This window comes from Poromitra crassiceps (assembly GCF_964638095.1).
Source record: "Poromitra crassiceps genome assembly, chromosome: 21".
Taxonomy (NCBI): domain Eukaryota; kingdom Metazoa; phylum Chordata; class Actinopteri; order Beryciformes; family Melamphaidae; genus Poromitra; species Poromitra crassiceps.
This window is the reverse complement of record NC_139638.1, coordinates 27,622,279-27,643,259: the sequence shown is the minus strand read 5'-3', so window position 1 is coordinate 27,643,259 and position 20,981 is coordinate 27,622,279. Positions and strand designations below refer to the sequence as shown.

The window sequence follows — 20,981 nt, the reverse complement described above, 5'->3', positions numbered from 1 at the left end:
TACTTCTTTACCCCTACAGAGGGCAGCCCCACGCTGTTAAAATCCTCGTTGCTGCAGCCATTACTTTTATTGCAGGTTTAATGCCTGACACTAAGCCGTTTAAGATTACGAGCTCTATAAAAACAACACATATTCATTTAATGAGCTCGGATTATTGGATTTTGCCCCAGAATCCCTTAGTTAAATAGTGAAAGTGAGAAATATATAATTTTATTTTCTCTCTAAGCGGGGGTCATCCGTGCCAGGAGAAGTAGAGCCTGGGTCTGGGTAAATATTTGCAGAAATGCATCAGATCGGGGGTAATTACTACTAGCATTACCAAGACAGCAGTATGCAGCCATATATAGATGAAGAGATGCAGTATGTGCCCTGTGCAGGGCGTGGGTGTGAGTGATACCCTGCCTACCCAGGGTATCTCCCTGGAGGCTTCTTAAGAGATGGCTGCTGAAAGGCACCACAGGGAGAGAGCAGGAGAGAGACCACAGCTCGCTCTCTGTTGGTTACTTTTATATTATCAGATTAACGCTTACTCGAGTTCAAGTACACACAACGACACACAGTATCTCATACTGATCGTGGAACGGAGCCGCGGAATATATGGAATATGCTACACGACCATCCTTAGATGTGTTTACATGTACTAATAATTTGTGCAGTCCAGGTGCCGGCACCTCGTTAAGAATGAAATATAAGGTTGTTTTTTTTGTTTTTTTTCCTGTGTTCTAAAAAATTTAAATTGCAAAAAAAAAAAAAAATGAAATATAATATTGATGCTGAATTTCTCTGGTGAGAGGCTATACACATGTTCTATCACTGTGTATGTGGATCTGACAGTAAGAGACAGAGAAAAAGACAGCTTATATTAGACAGAGTTTATATCATAACATCCCACGAAAAACTGAGACAAGCGACAGGTGACCTAACAATAAGACAAATACGTCGCTTTGTGTGTGATTGAATATTTGCAATTTTCTATTGTTTAAATATTGTCATCATTGCAACTTTTATTGATTATCACTGCTTTGCTATGGCAACAGATATTGAACTATTTCAGAATCAGAAGCAGAAAGACTTTAATGATCCCCGGGGGGAAATTGGGACAAGTTGCAGTTGCTCGCACTCAGGCATGAAATATCCACATAACACAACATAGCATAACACAGTATCACACAGTATCTCCCTACACGTAAAAAAAAACAGTCAATAAAATAAAATACAATAAAATAAAACGAAATAGAATAAAATTAAATAAAATAGGTGCTTACTGGAATTAAATTAAATCAAATTGCAGGGAGACTGAGTGTCTCCGAGGTGCTCTTCTTAGTGAGGCTTCTTTAATACCAATAAAGCTAATTTGAATTGAACTGAATTGAGAAAGACGGCCAGAGACATAGAAAGAGAGAGAGAGAGAGCGAGAGACAGAGAGAGAGAGAGAGGGAGAGAGAGAGAGAGAGAGAGAGGTTTCAAGCTGAAGGCGTGACAGTGTTTTAGGGCGGAGCCATCAGTGTGACAGGCAAGTGACGGCATCGGTGGCAGTTGATACATTCCTCACATGTTACTCAAATACAGATAGACAGATTGTCTCTCCTCCTCCCTCTATCTCTCTCTGTGCATGCCACTCCATCCCTCATTCCCTGAGTGACACCTCGTGCACTCTGTGCTGCTTTGCTACTGTCACCATGGCATTGATAAAGCTACCTGGTTCAAATGAAAAGGGTTGCCAGAAGAGGGAAAGAGACAGAATGACTTGATCGTTTGGACAATTCAATTTTTACAATGTGACCATTAGGGGCCGAGGCATCTGTAAGAGGGTCTGTCCGTATGTCCCCAAGAAAGAAAGTCACCGATGTCACAAGACATCAGAGTGCTTGATGACATAATCACTGATAACATCATCCTTCCAAGTTCTTCTGTGAGTCATGTAACACCTTTCTCTTTTTTCTTTTTTGAGGCAGGGGCAGCAAATATATACCGTACATATATTTTATTTATTTTTCTGCAAGCTGCTTTTTCTAACAACAAGATCGGCTGTATGTCATTTAAAAAAAATTGGAAAGAAGTCATGATTTCATCAGTCGCTGTAGTAGAAGACATTTGAACGTGAGACGTGGTGGAGAGATCAGGAAAGGTGGAACGACTGCTGGCCCTCGCGGGCTGCAAACAGCAGTTTCCGGCGCATGCTCTCGATGCTGGAGTAGTCGGGCAGCTTCAGGTAGTTGACGCAGGTCATGACCGAGGGCAGGAAGTCGTCCGGGTTCTCCGTCGACTCAAACGTCCTCACGATCGTCAGAGGGGGATTCAGGCTCCGGAACCCTCCGACGGGCAGTCTGGGGCTTCCTGTGACGAACCGCAGGAAGAGTCTCTGCTGCTCGCCGTCGAAGCTGCTCAGCACCTCAAACAGGAAGTGGACCGCGCGGCTGTCGTGTGTGTAGCCGTGATCCGGTCGGCAGCACTCCATCAGCATCTTGACGTCCCACGTCTCTGATTTACTGCCACACAGCAACTGGTCCAGCTCCTCTGGATAGAAATACTGCAGGTGATGCAGGGGGAAGACCGACTCAAACCCTTCCCTGAACGACTCAAACTGCATGTACACTCCTTCATTTAGAGTCCAGTACACCACCAACCTGAGGTACTCTTCCAGGTTGTAGATTGTGACCGGGATGTCTTTGCCGCCATTTCTCAGCTCAATGTTTGGGAACCCTGGCAGGGTGAAGTACAAACCCAGGTCCTCCACTGAGCAGCCATCCATGTGCAGGCTCTCCAGTGCACATTGCACTGTCTCCCTCGTCTGCGATTGGTCGGACTCCAGCCTCTTCTTCTGGCAGATGATGTCCTCCAGGTGATGGATGGACTTGGCCACGCCAGAGTCAATGTTGACCAGATCATGGGAGCTCATGGACGCCTCCAGCTGTAGCATCCACTTGTAAAACGGCAGCCCCAGGGGCAGGTCCAGCAGTCTAAAATCCATAATGGCTTTGGCCATCAGCTTTCCTAAGAAACGGAACTTCTTTTTCACTTTGGCTATGTGCGCTGGTTTGGTCGTCCTGCCGAAGGGTACAGCAAACAGTCCCCTGGAGCTGAACATGTACTTAGTTCCCTCTTGGCCTCCTTTAGGGTTGGCCAGGGTGACCTTCTCACCCCTCCACAGCCCAAGGTCGGCCCGCTGGAGCTCCTGGGACACCAGAGCGTAGAACTCCAGAGTGGGGCCCAGACCTGTGCCCACCTCATTCTCATACTGGATCTCCAGCATGGCCCTGCAGCTGCCGAGCTCCTGCATCACAGACTCGGCCTGTTTGAGCAGCTCTTCACGGTTTATCATCCGCCTTTTCCTGTCGAGACGGGGTGCAACTCTGCCGTCCTGAGAATCCGATGGGTTGATTTCAGGGTTGGTGTCGAGTAGGCGCTGCATGGCTCTGTCACGATCAAAGGCGGTTATGTAGAAGAGCATCTGCCGTGTGTCAAAGGGGAAGAAGAATGGGCAGGTCTTTCCGAGCTCGACGAGCCAAGTGGGGATGTTTCCCGTCATGATAACCACCGGGTCTAGCAGCTGACGGTTGGCTTTGGCTGTCAGCTTATTGTTGATGAACTCCCTGGTGGGGATGATCTCCTTACACACAGCATTTTCATACAAGTAGAACCAGTATCTACTGATGGAGTGCAGGACCCTCAGCAGCAGGTTGACCTCTAGAGAGGGGTCGTCAAAGGTGATGGTCTCTGGTGGCTCCGAAATGAGATATGTCTCGAGAGGATTGGTAGCGCTGGGGCACACGCCATCATTCCACAGCTCATCCTGTTTCTTGGTGTTGCGAGGTGAGGTTCTGATGGGCCGGGTCTGCTGTGCTCCTCGGCCCTCAGCCCTCTGCGCTTTGACAGGGAACTGCTCCATTTGGCTCAGGCATTTGTTCATCTTGTGCACCAACGCCAGCAGAGGCCCGTTATTCAATGGCTCCAGACGACCCGCAGGCTCCATCCCGGGAAGCGGACAGCCAAAGAAGACATTAAGGAACCTCTTGAGGCGCACGTCACGGCTGATTATGTCTCTGTCAGTGTTGGAGGTTAGGTACAGCAGCAGCTGCCTCACCAGCCCACTGTGCTGGATCTCAAATGACGAGACGTCCGATTCCGATACAATCCTGGAGATCTCCACCAGACACTCCACACCACCGTCCACCAGCTGCAGGTTGAGCTGCTCAGTGGCTGTGCAAAGTCTCTGGAGTACATTCAGTGCAGGGTTGTTGACGTCCACCTTTTCAGAGTTGAAGTAGCACTCCACAAACGTACTTGCCTGTTCTTTGATCCAGGCCTTGATTTTGTCCGTGTTGTTTGAAATCGAGTCCTTGGGAGGTGTCCTTGCCAGGCCACTCATGCCTGCTGTGCATGAGGGCTCTGAGTTGGCATTGTTTGGCCCTCTTTTAGGTAGCTGTTTCCGCTTCAGGACATCACTTAACTGCCCCTGTGGGCTGAGGTCCAGTGAGTTGTCCATGCCGTGCTGGAAGCTGGGCCAGCCCGGGTCAGGAGTGGCATTGGTAGCGGCTGCAGTGGATGCAGTGCTGGTGGTGGTAGTGCACAGACTGGCATTACAACTGGTGCATGCCTTAGGGGGACTGGTGACGAGGAAGATCTCAGACTCTGCCAGCTTCTTCACCTGGTGCATCAGACCTTCTCTTCTGAAATAGACGCTGAAGACATCAGGCAGCTTCTGCATGAGAATCTCAGACATCTGCAGAGAACCCACTACAGTCTTCAAGTCCTGGCTGGATAGCATGGAGGCAATGTGACTGGACACAGTGTTGTGGTTCCTAAGCACACACCTCAGCAGCTCTGCGTCAGCAAAGTCAATGATCCTGAGGATGGCTCTAATGCACTTGTGTCTAACAGCAGGGCCAGCTGAGGAGCTGTACACCTCATACAGGACCCAAAACACCGTGTTGATGAAGCACTTTGCCAGCTCTGGGTCCTCCATCAGCTGGGCACAGGCATCTTCTCGCCGCACCTCCTGGCGACTGCCTGTATTTGGATTGGCGAGACGATTGGGTTTCCTCTGGATGACGCACGCCGCGCCTGTGTCTTCATTGATCTGCTGCATAGAGTTGAAGTCGATGACGTAGACACGGCCCACGATGGATAAGCTGATCTCGTCCTCGCCGTTCTGGTGCGTCGTCTCAATGATGCGGCTGTCGATGCAGTTGTAAGGATGCCAGAGTCCCCGCTCGTCTCTCCACTGCCAGACGGCACCTTCTGCGGTCTGGGCACTGCCCTTCACCAGCATGACGTCCACCGCAAAGATGCCCTCTCTAGGCAGGCACGGCATCAGCTCACATATGAGGGAGGTCAGTTCGTAGAGCTCCTGAGGGCTCCGGGGAACCAGGTCGATCTGCTCCTGCTGGTAGCTGCTACCTTTTGACGCACCACAGAGGAGGAAGCGCACAGTCTCTGCTATGTTCTGCTTCATGAGCTGGACCGCCAGGCAGGGGCAGTTTGAGCACATGAGGGAAAACATGTGTACCACCATGATTAACATCCCCGAGCTGAGCACAGGGGGCATCACGACCAGCAGCTGCTGAATGTTGGCCAGCAGGTCATGCGACACCACCTCCTGCAGGAGGTTCTGCTCGTGCTGAAAGTTGTCCACCAGTCTGGCGAAACAGAGACAAGTGCTTTCGACGGATTTCTTATCCTGGTGTGTGAGTCTCTGAGTGAGCAGTGGCAGAGAGTCAGCAACAAAGTGGAACTCATCTGGAGTAATGCTCTGGCAGCAGTTGGCTGCAATGGCCAAGGCGTTCCTCTGCGCATTGATGCTGAAGAACTCCAGGTAGAGCAGGCAGTCAGCGAGCCCACCAGCCTGCAAAATGGTTCTGCTGTGCCGCCTTGACAACATCTCCAAGGCGGTCAGCGCCTGCTCTGCTACGTCAATGAACTGGATCACCTGAAGCTTCTCCAGGAAGACAGGAATGACATCGGCCACCACAGCAGAGGATCGAGGAAGTGCCTCCATCATATATGTGAGAGCCCGAGAGGCATGATTCATAATATCAAAGTTGTCCTCCATTTGTAACAGTGTGATCAGAGCGGGCACCACGCTCTTGACAGGGAATCCACCAAGTGTCTCCTCATTGCCCATCACCAGCAGCTGGCACATCTCCATGGCAGCCAGGAGCTGCTTGGGCTCGTCACCTGTGGCCTGCAGGTCCTGCAGCAGCTGCTGAACCTTGGTGCTGGCCACGCTGTCTATGGTCCTGTGGAACAACTGTGACATGGGGGGTCCTAGGGGCCCAGAAACATGTGGGGGGAGACCCCTGGGCACCAACAAGGGTGGCAGACTTCCCATTTCAGAGTCATCAGACTCACTTTCTCCAGAGGTGGTCATATCTACAGCTCCAGCAACTGAGCTTGAAGTTGAAGCACCTTGTGGTGCCTCGTGGGTGGGAAAGGCAGATGAGTTGGCCGCATACTGGTTGTTGTCAGATTCGTCCATTGTCTCCTGTCCGCAAGCGGCGGTTGCCGCACACTTGCCTCCCAAGCCTGAGCACAGCCGACTGGTGCTGCTGGCACAGGATTCTGTGGTCTTCTGGCGTTTGCTGGGGAGCTCTGCTAGAGGAGAATTGCTGCGCTTCTTAGTGGACTTGGTCAAACTTGCTAGTTTAGCTTGTAATCCTGAAGGTCCAGGTTTGGATGTTTCGGTTCTGGAAGATCCGGGCAGAGACAGTTTGGGCTTTGGCATGTTAACTTTAGGGTTGAATTGGGCCGCCCACTCGAATTTGGAAGAGCTGGCGGTTTTCGCCGGTTCCTTGAGACGGGTACAATGTTGCGGGGAAGGGCTGGAGGCTGAACAAGACTGGCATTCCTTGGTCTGGTCTTTGCCCTGTTCGACGTGGGCGCCCTGTGGCACAGCACTGCTGGTGCCTGTGGTGGAGGAGGAAGAAGAGGTGGAGGCAGAAGATGAGTCTGTCGCGTTGCTACATCCAGCTTTGGGAGAGGCGGGCGATTTAGATGCCAGCTTGGTGCGTTTTGGAGTTCTCCCCAGTGATTTATGACAGACATTGATGATGCCGTAGTCATTGTGACATCATCAGTGAAGTCATAAATCCTTCCCTGCAGAGGCTATAATAACTAGGACCCGTGTAACTCAAAATCTCGACATCACAAAATCTATGCATATTGTGATATCATCAGTGAGTAATGTCATCAGTGATGATAGTGACATTGTCAAGGATGATGTCACAATATCCAGTGAACTGACGATGTCTTATTTTCTTCTTCGGTGGTGTTTTATGGCAGTTGGCATCCTTTATGTTGCACTAGCACCTCCCTCTGGATTCACCCATCCACTGCTTCCCTACCTCCTGTCCGTCTGAACTGATGTCAACTGATGATCTCAATTACGCATAGACATTGTGACATCATCAGTGAAGTCATAAAGCCTTCCCTGCAGAGGCTATAAGTAGGACCCGTGCAACTCGAGATCTCAACATCACAAATTCTATGCATAAGTGATATCATCACTGAGTAATGTCATCAGTGATGTCTTCTTCTCTTCTTCTGTGGGGTTTTATGGCAGTTGGCATCCTTTATGTTGCACTACCACCTCCCTCTGGATTCATCCATCCACTGCTTCCCTACATTCTGTCCCTCTGAACTGATGTCAACTGATGATGTCAATTATGCATAGACATTGTGACATCATCAGTAATGTCATAAATCACTGGTGATGTCACAGTGACTATGACATCATCAGTGTCTGTCATAAACACACTGATGATGTATATCACTTATGTATAGGGGGCCCCTGCTCCAATGAGGGCAGAAGGAAAGGAGCATCGACTTTGACGATGTGGGGAAGCGGTGGATGGATGGATCCAGAAGGAGGCGGTAATGAAACATAAGGGACGCCAACTGCCATAAAACACCACAGAAGAAGAAGAAGAATGAGGGCAGAACTGCAAAACACACCAAGCTGGCATCTAAGGGCGTTTTCACACCTGCCTAGTCAGGTTCCTCGTTTGGGACCAGACGCAATTAAAAATAATACATCGTTTTGTTTTCCAGCCGGTTCGGCTCGCTTTCACACCAGCCAAAGAGCAAGCAGACCAAATAGGGCTGCAAAGCCTCCCAGATTGACCAGGAGACTCTGGTAGTCTCCCGGGATGGAAAGTAGAAATTCCCTGATGATGTCTCTCGCTCTCTCTCTTCCCATCACACTATCAGCCCAGTCTTCCGCTTCCTTTTTCTCCCTCTCACTAGCTTCTCTCACTCTCCTCTAGGGGTGGGACAAAATATCGATACCCACGTTATCGCGATATTTCCACCCGCGATACGTTATCGATACACTGGCGCCAAGTATCGATATGTTTATTATTATTATTTTTTTTTTTTTTTTTTTTTTTTTTTTTTCCAAGTTGACTTTATTTATGTTTGTAGTTGAAACAAAAACATAACTACTGTAGGCTACATGAATGGAAATGTTTGATCATTAATATCTACTTTTAGAAATTATATAGGTAGGTAGGTAGGTTATAGCCTATAGGTTTTCTTGTTTTAATAGTAATAATAAAAAGACTTAATGTGTAACTTTTCCTCCGTGGTATCGAAAATGGTATGAGTGAGTGAGTGAACTCAGAGAGTTCATGTCAATTCTGCTAATAAATGCATAATACATGATTTTTTGCCTTCAGAGGTATTTTTTTCACTTGTTACACAGGTATCGTGATGTATCGTCTTCCAATATATCGCAGTATCGCAGTATCGTGATATATCGTTATCGAGGGCCAAGTATCGTGACGATATCGTATCGTGAGCTACTCAGCGATTCCCACCCCGTCTCCTCACTTTCCTGTCAGTGCCCAGTTATGTTTGTTCAGTTTGTTTGCTCTCTGTTAGCAGGAAATTTAGGGGGCACTTGCCCTTTGACCTCCCAGTCTTTGATAGTGCTGGTCTCTGTCAATAGTTTCTCTGTCCCCGGTCCTTCCCCCCCCCAAGCGCTCCCTCTGAGGGCAGCCAGCACTGACCTCCCCTCCTGCAATGTGTCTTTGCATGGAGAAAGAGAAGCTGTTTTTTTCCAGAGGAGAGGAGAGGGATTATTTTGCCAGGTGTCTCCTCTGGCTCTGGGAATGTGTTGCTTCTCCCAGTGGGAAAAATTGATCCTTTGTCTGGGCGGTGCGGAGGACATCTGTCCCGACCCAGCTGTCCCGTGCTTCAGGCATGGAGGTTAGAGATCATCTGATCATCTTTCCCATTCACTACCTGACAACGCCAGTGTTGGTGCAAGTTACTTTCAAAATGTAATATACTACATATTACTAGTTACTTTCATCTGAAAGTGATACGTCACTTTACAATATGACTGTCTGTGTAGAGTAACTCGTTACTTATTACACTACTTTTGCATTACTTTCACCAAAACAACAGCAGCAGCGGAATGACATCGCTGCCCCAGAACCATCCCGAAAAATAATGTCAACCGCCTTGTCATTAAAGTTTTGTAATTTTGCACAATGATTAGGTTTTCCGCCTTTCTTCAGGTTCTTCTTCACATTGCGATTTTACATTTTGACCAATAACTCCTGAACTGTCAGGCCTAGAATCAAACTTTTTTTCTTCCGATTCTTGGCTCAAGTTTAATCCATTGTATATGGGCTTTCACTTTCCACAATGTTTAATTTTCATCCAAATCCAAACCCGATGATTGGCTGTGGTGCACAAATTAAATTCATGGGCGAAGACGATGAGGCATCATTTCTAAACACATGATGCTAGAGCGACCAAACCTCTGTTGTATCGGGTGGATCCCAACGTGTATGATCAGTATATCACAGTATTAATGAAGGATTTGCTTGTTTATTTGTTTAAGATTTTGGAAAGTACATCCTGTCTAATACTAGACTGAGTTCTCAGTCTCTCTCCGCTTCATAGGCAGAGATCTCCAATAGACCCTTCTCACGGGGGCCATTTTGTGTCGAAAAGGCAGGGTAAACACAGGTGCAAGCAAAACACTAATGAGGGTTTCAAACTTCCATGATTGGAATTTGGAAACCCTCATTAGTGTTTTGCTTGCACCTGTGTTTATTCTGCCTTTTCCCACACAAAATGGCCCCCGTGAAAAGGGTCCGTTGTCTGGGAGCCCGAGACAAGTCTCATAGCCTACATGCTCTAATATAGATGTCAAAGCATAAATAGCTCAAATACTGGGACATCCATTATTCTATTTGAACAATCTGACCCACTCCTTTCTCTGATTGTTTAGGCTTTCCTAAGGGTGGAGCAGCTCCTTCATTTGGCAAGGTTGCAAGCGCTCCTGCCAGAGCTCCAGAGCGCCCGGTCCCACAGCCCCACCCGGAGCGGCCTGTCCCACAGCCCCACCCACATGACCTGGACTCTCTGGTGCAGCGCGCTGAGCACATCCCCGCCGGCACACGCACACCCATGTGCAGCAAGTGCAACACTGTCATCAGGTAAACCAGCACCAGCACGAATGTTTGTAAGGAATAAGGAGGCTACTACTAGTGTCCTCTAGAGAGAGAGTGGCGTCAGCGGAGGACCAAAATGCGAGACTCATTAGCCAATGAACAGCCAGGAATGGGTCTCGCGCTACGTTTGCAGGCTAGAATAAAGCTGATAATGTACAATTTGATTCAAGGGGGGAAAAACCCTTTCAGAGTACAACACAAACTGTCTATTTTGCTGCAACTCGACAGTGCTGCTTAATCCAGGACCTTACTTCCTGGAACTCTTGAGAGTAAAAAAAATGGTCCATTGGAGTGAATGGAGATGTCGGGACTCTTCTATCTATACGGCTCTGGCTACTACTATACATCAGATCGGCAATTAGGCCTCGCCCCCTTTGTCACTACCAAAAAGAAATTATAGAAAAATAACAGAATCAATCTCGTTTATGAGTGACCCCAAAACACCATGACATGACAATATATTACAACTCGTCTGGCCATAGAATTGGCAAGATACATCGGAAATATTATTTTGACCCTTCTAAAATCATGTGACTCATGTCATACTGTATGTGACGTTCTCTTTTTTTTGACAGCCCCATGTAAAAAAGGAATAGGTTGTCGTGACATCTTTGTAGTTTTAAGATTTTGAGGTTTAGGAACCTCTAGCCTGGGTGACAGTTGTAATGTATTAGTTACTCGGTACCTGGGGAAATGGGGGAAATGACTGTCTCTTGATTTGTGGGGGGGATCAGTGGTTACAGAATTGAAGAAATAATTTACACTTCTGAACAAGCTACACCGTAACGTAAATGTTTGGCTTGCAGAGAAAATGTTGACACTAAAATATAAGAAAAATAGAAGCAGAATTAAAACTCTTTCGGAGATGCTTTTGCCTTCAACCCTCTGCCCCCACCTGTTCTCACCAGGGGCCCGTTCCTCGTGGCCATGGGCACGGCATGGCACCCGGAGGAGTTCAACTGTTCTCACTGCCATGGCTCCCTGGTCGACTGTGGATTTGTGGAGGAGAGGGGCCTGGTGTACTGTGAACATTGCTACGAGGAGTTCTTGGCTCCCACCTGCGCCCGCTGCAACCAGAAGATCCTGGGGGTGAGTGATGGTACTGAAGGGACAGCGATCCATGCTGCAGTTTATCTATAGGGAAGATCCTGGTGGTGAGTGACGGTACTGAAGGGACATCGATCCATGCTGCAGTTTATCTATAGGTAAGATCCTGGTGGTGAGTGACGGTACTGAAGGGACATCGATCCATGCTGCAGTTTATCTATAGGTAAGATCCTGGTGGTGAGTGACGGTACTGAAGGGACATCGATCCATGCTGCAGTTTATCTATAGGTAAGATCCTGGTGGTGAGTGATGGTACTGAAGGAACAGCGATCCATGCTGCAGTTGATCTATAGGGAAGATCCTGGTGGTGAGTGACGGCACTGAAGGGACAGCGATCCATGCTGCAGTTTATCTATCTATAGGGAAGATCCTGGTGGTGAGTGATGGTACTGAAGGGACATCGATCCATGCTGCAGTTTATCTATAGGTAAGATCCTGGTGGTGAGTGATGGTACTGAAGGAACAGCGATCCATGCTGCAGTTTATCTATAGGGAAGATCCTGGTGGTGAGTGACAGCACTGAAGGGACAGCCATCCATGCTGCAGTTTATCTATAGGGAAGATCCTGGTGGTGAGTGATGGTACTGAAGGGACAGCGATCCATGCTGCAGTTTATCTATAGGGAAGATCCTGGTGGTGAGTGATGGTACTGAAGGGACAGTGATCCATGCTGCAGTTTATCTATCCATGTAGACCAGGGGTGCCCACACTTTTTCAGCTTGGGAGCTACTTTTAAAATGACCAAGTCAAAGTGATCTACCAAACATATTTATTTATATATATATACGCTGAGTATACAGTGGAAAACAGTGGAACAGTGGAAAAACAGTGGAAAAACAGTGGAAACAGTGGAAAAACAGTGGAAACAGTGGAAAAACAGTAATTTTTTTTTTTTTTTTTTTTTTTTTTTTCCTTCCTCAATGCCATGCGATCGACCACACTACCTTCGCCATCGACCGGTCGATCGCGATCGACGTATTGGGCACCCCTGATGTAGACTGTCCTCGGAACTATTTGGAAAAGAAATAGCATCATGATATTATTCTCATCAAGAATTTGGGGTTTTATTTAATTTTTCTCTTATTTCTGTTTCATTTTCCCTCTGTGCAGGAGGTGATGAACGCCCTGAAACAGACCTGGCATGTGTACTGTTTTGTATGCGTCTCCTGCCACCAGCCGATCAGAAGCAACGTGTTTCACATGGAGGACGGGCAGCCATACTGTGAAAAAGGTAAGAAGACGCCCACAACACAGAGAATAGACGGTACAGTCAAAGACGATGGGATTCAAGCAAGACGGCCCGACTTCAACTCACTTCCTGTCATTTTGTCACGTGGGTTTTGCGCATAGAGACGCTGCATGAAATAGGCCACGCCCATCATGGGGGAAAGCGCTCCATTCACGCCCATAGACCAGCGTAATTTTCCTTGAATTAAACATAGCTAATTTGCTGTTGTGTGGTGGGGCTGCGCAGACAACAAATGTAAAAAAATCACCAATTAAAGTTTTTTTTGTACTCCAGCCATTGAGAGACCATTGAGAATTGGCGAGAAGAAAAATGTGGATCTAGCTGTCAAGGAAGTTAGTGTTCATCCTCCGTATATATGATCTTTGTGTGCAACACACGACCATGCACGCGACATAGGAGAACGCCAGGATTGGGGGGAGGGGGGGGGGGGGGGGGGAGTTTTTGTTTCCCCCCGTTTTGGGCGTGGTTTCTGAATGATGACGCGCTCCGCAGTGTCTCTATGGTTTTCCACGGACACGCCCACTTAGGAGAGTTTCGGCAGGTCTGAGTCAATGGTTGACCACCACGTCCATTTAGGAGACTTGCTGCTACCATTTGTTAGAATTGGCGGAGCCTGCGTGTGACCCATCTATAGTAATATCATATCTATGGTACAGTATAATAGATATTGTGAGGAGGGAAATGAGAAGCCTTTATTTGCATGTTCCCTCGCCCAGACTACTACAACCTGTTTGGGACCAATTGCCACGGCTGCGACTTCCCCATCGAGGCCGGGGACAAGTTCCTGGAGGCTCTGGGATTCACCTGGCATGACACCTGCTTTGTGTGTGCGGTAGGTCCACACCCCACAAAACAAAATAAGATTTGGATTCAAAATAAAAAAAAGTAGTGTTAAGAATGCTGTGTGAATTACATTACCACTGTGTCTGTCATTCTGTCCGCAGGTCTGCAGCACTAGTCTGGAAGGTCAGGCGTTCTTCTCCAAAAAAGACAAGCCGCTGTGCAAGAAACACGCCCACACTGTCAAAATCTGACACGCCTTCGTTACTAAGAGTGCGATAGAGCAAGAGCGTCTAGTAAAATATCAACATAGTCAGATGTTGATATTTTCATCGTTAAAAATGATCTGTTTTATCTGTTTGTGTGTTCTCGTAAAATATATGTGGGGGTTATGGGATCCACTGTAAGCTTTATTTTTGGTTCTAGCTCTAGTATGGTTGGATTTGGCCATTCACTGAATGTCAACTAGAATTCACAATGTCAGATTAGATCAACTGTGTACATGAATATGCAGGAAAGAATCCTGCAGCCCCTTCTGTCAATGCTGTCGCTGTGCAGGTGTGAGTGGGCTGTGAATAGGTATGTGTTTGTGCTGGGGTATTTATTTGTGCTGGAGGTGTTTTGGGGGCTTTCTTTATGGGCATGTTTTGCTCATAACTAAAGGCTAGTGTACTGCGATGACAGGACAGAATGGGTCGAAATATTCTGTTGTTGTTTGTGTATATTTTGTATTGACTGATGTCTTAATGGGTCAGGGCCAAATTGGTTCTTCAAGTGCGGGTCTCCAGATGCCAAGTGTGCTTCATTAGGCTAGTTTTATAAAACAAAATTTACACAAATTTTAATTCTGTGTTGAACAAAATGTAATATATAATGTATTTTATATATCTTGTTTTTTTTTTTATATATAAGTCACAAAACCATTAATGCATAAAGGTTATACATGTGTGTCTCCAGTCTGAATTGCCCCCCCCCCCCCCCCCCACCCCCAACCCGGCAGTGTTAATATCATATTCTACCCGAGCTATACATTCTACAAAACCATACAGGGATGCAAACACTTTTAGGTGACCTTCTTCATCCCAAAATAGGAGGATTTCTGAGTGGTTTTATGTCTGTCCTGGATACGTGTCACCATTTTCACTCTCCTCCAGAACATTGCATCCCTGACCGTGTCATGTTAGTATTCATGTATTTGCTGCCACTGATTATGTTTTTTTTTTATGTTTGGTAGATTTTGTTACCTTGACACATCTTTAATATTACATTACAAACTGAACTCACCAACAGTTTTCTTTTCTCCTGTCAATTTCTATTTTGGAAAGAGAGAGAGAAATTTACCTGATGTGCAATGGACGTTTTCTCATCGGACATTGTGCAGAAATGAGCACTTAACTGTTCTTTTTCCTCAATTCAAATAAAATAGTTCAACATAAATCAAGCTGTCATGTATATCTCCACAACTGTATACCTCCACAACTGTTCTTGTTTATGTTTTCTGTAAATTAACTGTTTTGGTCGATCCACAACCAGCAACAAAGACTTGATTCATTGTGGTATATGCTTATTATGTGTGATATAAATCTGTTAGCCATGATGCCAATTAAGATGCAGAGAAAGTGAACAGGCACGCAGACAGGCACCAGCTTGCGTTCCTCATTTACCTACAGGGAAACGTACATAGTCTCCATGGGGACAAGAGGCAACAACGCCTTGCAGGCACATAGCCTGTAGACAACTGTCTGAATTATCTCTGCGCGCCGTGTGCGTGATAACGGCCCTGTGTGTTTATTTTGGCAGCCACAGACATAGGCTAATAATTCAGGGATGAGTAACGGCAGCACAATGCGGATGTGTGTTAAAAATGCCTCGAGTTATTATGCAATCATTATCATTATCACCATGGGAAAATGTACACGACTGATGCCGCGTCGTGCGGATGGATGCGGTGTGCGCCGTACGTGCGCCTCAATTGTGCACTTCTCCGAGACGTCGGAGGTGGGAGCCCTGAACACAGGACAGGAGTGAGACGACTCGATCAGGGCTGAACTAGTGCGAAAGCGACCAGTTCGGAAAACTCTGCCGTAGATAGATAGAGAGAGAGAGAGAGGGGGCACATGCCGACAGAAAGCACGCACAGCCGTTTGAGCGTTCACGACAGAGAGAGAGAGAGAGCGCACGGTTCAAAGAGGTAAAAAAGCGGATCCGGACGAGCGCGCTTTTGAGCGACAAGACGGAGAGAGAGAGAGGTGAGATGTCTTTGCTTTACGACGCCTCGCTGCTGCTGCTGCTGCTGCTGACCGAGCGCAGGAACCCGCAGCAGCGGTTATGGTCATAATAAGCTCCCCTCATGTTTGCCTTTGCAAAAACCAACGGACCCGGTAATTGTTAGTTTGTTTCCCGTGCGCCTATTATTGGTTAGGAGGATGCGACAGAGAGTGCTAGTAGTTGCGCTGAGTTTGTTTGATGCTGGAACAGCTGTACGCTATCACGTATCAGCGGGACCCAGTAGTAGTAGTAGCCTATTATTGGTGGAGCCTGTGGTGATGATGATGATGATGATGATGCTTATCAGTAGCCTAATTGGTTCAGTTATCACTACACAGTCGGCCTAGATCTTATCCCACTAGACTTTTAGCATTCCATTCAACATAAGCTGTAATTAGTTTTACTGCAGTTTCAATGACTGAGACTGGATTGATTATAAGGCTTATTGACTTACTGACAAAATAATGAAGGCTTGTTACTGTAAGTTGAACATGACAAATTGTATTGTGATTCTTTCTTGAGGTAGGCTATGAGGCTTACTTGAACCGGTGCGTCTCAAAGTGGGGTCAGGGGGGGGGGGGGGGGGCAGGGAATAGGAGAATACTAATTTATTTTCACTATATGCTCCATTCAATCAAGTAACACAATGACAGAATGTATTTTGCTCATGGGTTTCGTACACGTTCTGTAATAAAAGGTCGAAAAGCAAAAAATCATATCAGATGTGGGACCAAGCTGGGACAGAATCTGATTAGATGAGGGTCTGTGGTCTAATTTGTGTCACTTTAGGGATCCTTGACGTCAAAAAGTTTGTTAAAGCATGTGATGTTTTTCTTCAATGTCTAGGGGCCATATTACACTAAGAGGCCATTTACACCTGGCGCTAACATGCATTTTCTGCAATCTGATTGCAATCAGATTGCAGAAATGGTTGTCCTCTCAATCCGCATAAAGTTGCTGTATCCAGATTGAGAGGACACATTGCATTTACTTGTGTTCAATGTGTACACAATGCATCCCTGACCACCTCCGGAGGTGGTTGGCGGATCAGATTGCAATCCTTCTTCAATGCGTTTTGGGGGTGTTTACACAAGATTCAAGATTCAAGATTCAAGATTTTTATTGTCACTCCATGGTACAAGTATCACGTGTGAAATTCTTGTGGCACACCTGGCATTTCAAGTGATAAAACACAATCTGATTGCAATCTGATCACAGAAAACGCATGTTAGCGCCAGGTGTAAATGGCCTCTAAGACTTGGGCATAATAGGATTGTTATTGAAATGAATGTAAAGCTGTGCTTTCTGAAATGCCGATGTGGCGTTTATAGCCTCACAGATTTTGTTTGTGCTCAAAGCCATGCTTGTGATGACGACGTACCACCTGCAGCCCATCCGGGTTCAGATCATGCTCATCAGTGTGGTGGAGGGAGTCTGGGAAATAATACAGTGTGTCTGGTTTAAACTATGTTTTTATGCTCTGCTAATATCTGGCACTGAGATAAAGCCAGGCAGTATATATAGTGGCAAGGGGTCAGTTGGTAATATTTGACAGGCCGCGGTGACATGTCAGTTGAAGGCATCCACGGCACAAAAACCCCCTCTGTGCTCTGCAGTCGATCAGCGAGCAAAAAGCTGATACATCAGTGAGTTACACAGATCAGCATCTCAAGAGTTCCAGGGGCAGCCAGGCCCAGCACACACAACCTGCTACATGCCTCTGTGGTGTCTTCAGCTAACATGCCAGCCAACAGCACCGGGCCCTCTGAGTCTGCAGCACAGACAGGCTCATTGAGCGAGTGTTTTTGGGGGGCTAATATTAACCACACAGAGGGAGCGAGATCAGACCACCACCATCACCCACCCACCCCGCTGGCCCGGCTCTGGCCCCGGGTGCGAGCACGGCCCCGTCAGTGGCATGTCGAGGGGAGGAGGTGCCGCACGGCCGGGGCCTCCTCCTCCTGGCCCGGGCAGTGTTTCTGTGGTCTACCACACAGACTCAAGACTCAAGTGTTTGAGAGTGTTTGTCTCTCTGGCACTGGCGGGTGACTGTGTTTGTGTGTAATGTACCACGGTGGTCTTGTGAGGTTTTAGTCATGGTCGCGGTGCGAGCTGCAGGATGAATATGCCTGTGTGAGAGGAGAGCCCTGTGCTGTTACTGTATGCAGTGTAGCAGCCTGAGGAATAATAATATGCCAGTGCGGTGCCCATGTTGGACACCGTTAATAATTGGTTGACAGACTTCTAGCAATATTTAGTTGAATCAACCGCTAATGGACAGGTCCATCCACCCCCTGACATGTGCACCTACAGTATGAATTAGACTCTTTTGCAGCAGAATCTTATGCAGCTGTAGCCTAATTCAAACGGAACAACTATACAGTAATGAAATAGGCCTGTATTAATTACTATAAAAATATAATTAGGTGCTCCCCAGCAAAAAGGGCAGTCATTTATTTATTTTCACTATAATTCCATCCATATAGTAAGACAATGACAGAATTATGACTGTTTTGGTCATGGGTTTCGTACACTTTCTGTGAGAAAACAAGTTCAAGTTCAACTTTATTGTCATGTACAGTATATTAAATACGATGAAATTCCTATGCTCTGAGCAGCACCCTCTGCCTAAACACACAAAGACATGATCACAAAAGACCGACAGAAAAGAAAAAGGTGTAAACGTACGTAACTATGTATAGGCTACACAGTCACAACTATACAGGGCTATACACTCAGTGTATCTACATACCACAGTACACAAATACAGTGCAATACAATATGATTTACAATACAGACAAAGTGACAAGTGCGTTGCAGTGCGTTAGGGATGTAACGATAACCGGTTTTAATGATAACCGTGATACAATTCCTTACGTTAACCGTACAGTTTCAAAGTTTCACTATCATTAAAAGCGTGGTACCATGATTACAGTGCTTTGAAAAACATGGTAAATTCTGTCCATCATGAACCAAAGTTGGCAACCGTCTCCCAGATGCAAACGTGCAGCCTTGGATAAATGATTTCAGTGAGTGTATCAATCCTTTTTGGGTCTGAGTTTTCAATATAAAACTTGGTGAAATGATTTCCGTGAGTGTATTAGTACTTTTTAAACATTTTCAGCATATTTTAACAAACCGTGATAATACTGATAACCGTGATAATTTTGGTCACTATAATCGTGAAATGTTCATATTGTTCCATCTCTATGTATCCTCCATATGCATCCTCTCTGTATGGTTCAGCTGTTCAGCAACCTGACCGCCTGGGGCAAGAAACTATTACTGAGATGGGTGGTGTGTGATTTGACGCTCCGGTAACGTTTTTTTTGCATGGGTGGAGGAGGGAGAACAGGGCATGGGCGGGGTGGCTGGTGTCCTTGATGAGGTTCTGAGCTTTCTTCTTACAGCGAGTGGTGTGTACTGTAGATTTTATGGAGTTGTGGGCTGGTTCTGTGTCGATGATTTTATAGCTGCTGCTGCCTTCACAGTCCTCTGTAACCGTCTGCAGTCCTGGGCGGTCAGGTTGCTGAACCACACACTGTGACACGACCTGTCAGAAGAACACCTTCTCTATGGTGCAGCGATAGAAATTCACAAGAGCTTTGTTGCTCGCGCCAGATCTCTTGAGGCGTCTCAGAGAGTGCAGTCTCTCTGCTGTGCTTTCTGGAGGATGCAGTGGGTGTTGAGAAACCTTGTGAGTGTGTCTGTGATGTTTATGTCCAGGAATCTGAAACTATCAACAATATCAACAGATGTCCCGTTGATGGAAACAGGAAAGTGGTTTTCTCTGGACTTCCTGAGGTCGACAAGGATTTCTTTGGTCTTACTCAGGGCGTCATGCAAGCCAACAATCTGAGGGGGGCGAACCCTGGCGAAGAAATTTTTGCGGCGCCAAATTTTTTTGGGGGGGTTGGAAGCCAGATTTAGAGGAATATCTCATTTTAAATGAACAGACTGAGCAGGTGTAACCATAAGGCTATTTTCCAAACTGCTCTCAGCCTCCTGGAAAGATCCATAATCACCAGACTATAAGTACATTGCCACTGCCCAGGCTCAATGGACTTGACAAAAAAGGGAGACCACACGTTTCAAAGCAATGTAACACAATGTTTATTTTGGCTGGTATTGCCTTTTCAGAAGGTAGAAATCTTTTCTCTTCCATTAGTCTCATCTAGTGTCCTCTAGAGCAGGGGTTCCCAACCTTTTTTGTGCCAAGGACCAGTAGATACAGTACATGGAAAAAAAATTGAGGACCGGTTGTCAATTTTAATGGTTTTAGTTACATATTTATTTACTCACCAGGTGGCGACAAAGGGTAAATAACAGCCTTTTGTGTTGTACTGTATGTAGCCTATACAGTATTTATGTTTTTGTTTGAACTACAAACATAAATAAACGTCAACTTGAAACTATGTTTCAACTACCATACACAGCCTATAATATTATCGCCTATGTTTATATAAACCCCCCTGCCCCCTCCACCACCCCCACCCCCCTCAAAAATCTGAGGGGGGTTGCCCCCTCAGTTACAATGGGCACGACGCTTCTGGTCTTACTGATGTTTAGAGAGAGGTTGTTTTTCTGCCACCATAGGGTTTGAAATCGTCTATCTCCCTCCTATAGGCCCTCTCTCGTCACTGTCGGTTATTAGTCCAATCACTGCGGTGTCATCTGCGAATTTTATGATGATGTTATTTTCGTATTTGGCGATACAGTCATAAGTGAACAATATAGAGGACTGAGGCAGCAGCGACCCTGGGGCCTAAAAAGCAAAACATCTTCTCAGACGGGGGACCACCTTGGGACAAAAATGATCTTATCAAATGGGGGTCCGTGGTCTTAATTTGTGTCAGTTTAGGGGTCCTTGACGTGAAAAAGTTTGAGGACCACTGATCTAGTTTGAATGACCTCCATTGTGGTTTATAATATGTTGAAATGAACTGGAAATGGAATAAACTTTCCAGGATTCTGTTCTCCAATCAGAGACCATGGAGTAAAACACCTCCACACATCTACATCAGGGAGGACACCATCTGCTCCTACTGCAGCACATTTCGGCCTCTCTGTATGCTCACACACACACACACACACACACACACACACACACA

At 46.6% G+C, this 20,981-nt stretch overlaps 1 protein-coding gene and 1 pseudogene across 2 annotated transcripts in view; one reads left to right on the top strand and one right to left on the bottom strand.

The window, feature by feature from the left end:
* LOC310795707 (PDZ and LIM domain protein 5-like) overlaps positions 1-15,028 on the top strand; it is an 87,894-nt gene extending 72,866 nt beyond the window's left edge. Inside the window, exons 9-13 of the mRNA XM_083657775.1 lie at positions 10,244-10,451; positions 11,375-11,555; positions 12,684-12,804; positions 13,539-13,654; positions 13,767-15,028. Of these exons, the coding sequence (XP_083513901.1) occupies positions 10,244-10,451; positions 11,375-11,555; positions 12,684-12,804; positions 13,539-13,654; positions 13,767-13,856 (716 nt within the window). The 3' untranslated portion in view covers positions 13,857-15,028. The remainder of the gene's footprint in view (positions 1-10,243; positions 10,452-11,374; positions 11,556-12,683; positions 12,805-13,538; positions 13,655-13,766) is intronic.
* LOC310795679 (E3 ubiquitin-protein ligase TRIP12 pseudogene) lies at positions 2,120-7,884 on the bottom strand (annotated as a pseudogene). Its single transcript has 2 exons — positions 7,832-7,884; positions 2,120-7,019 (listed from the first exon to the last, which is right to left on the bottom strand). The product of its transcript is annotated as an E3 ubiquitin-protein ligase TRIP12 pseudogene (transcript).
* Positions 15,029-20,981: the final 5,953 nt, after the last annotated feature.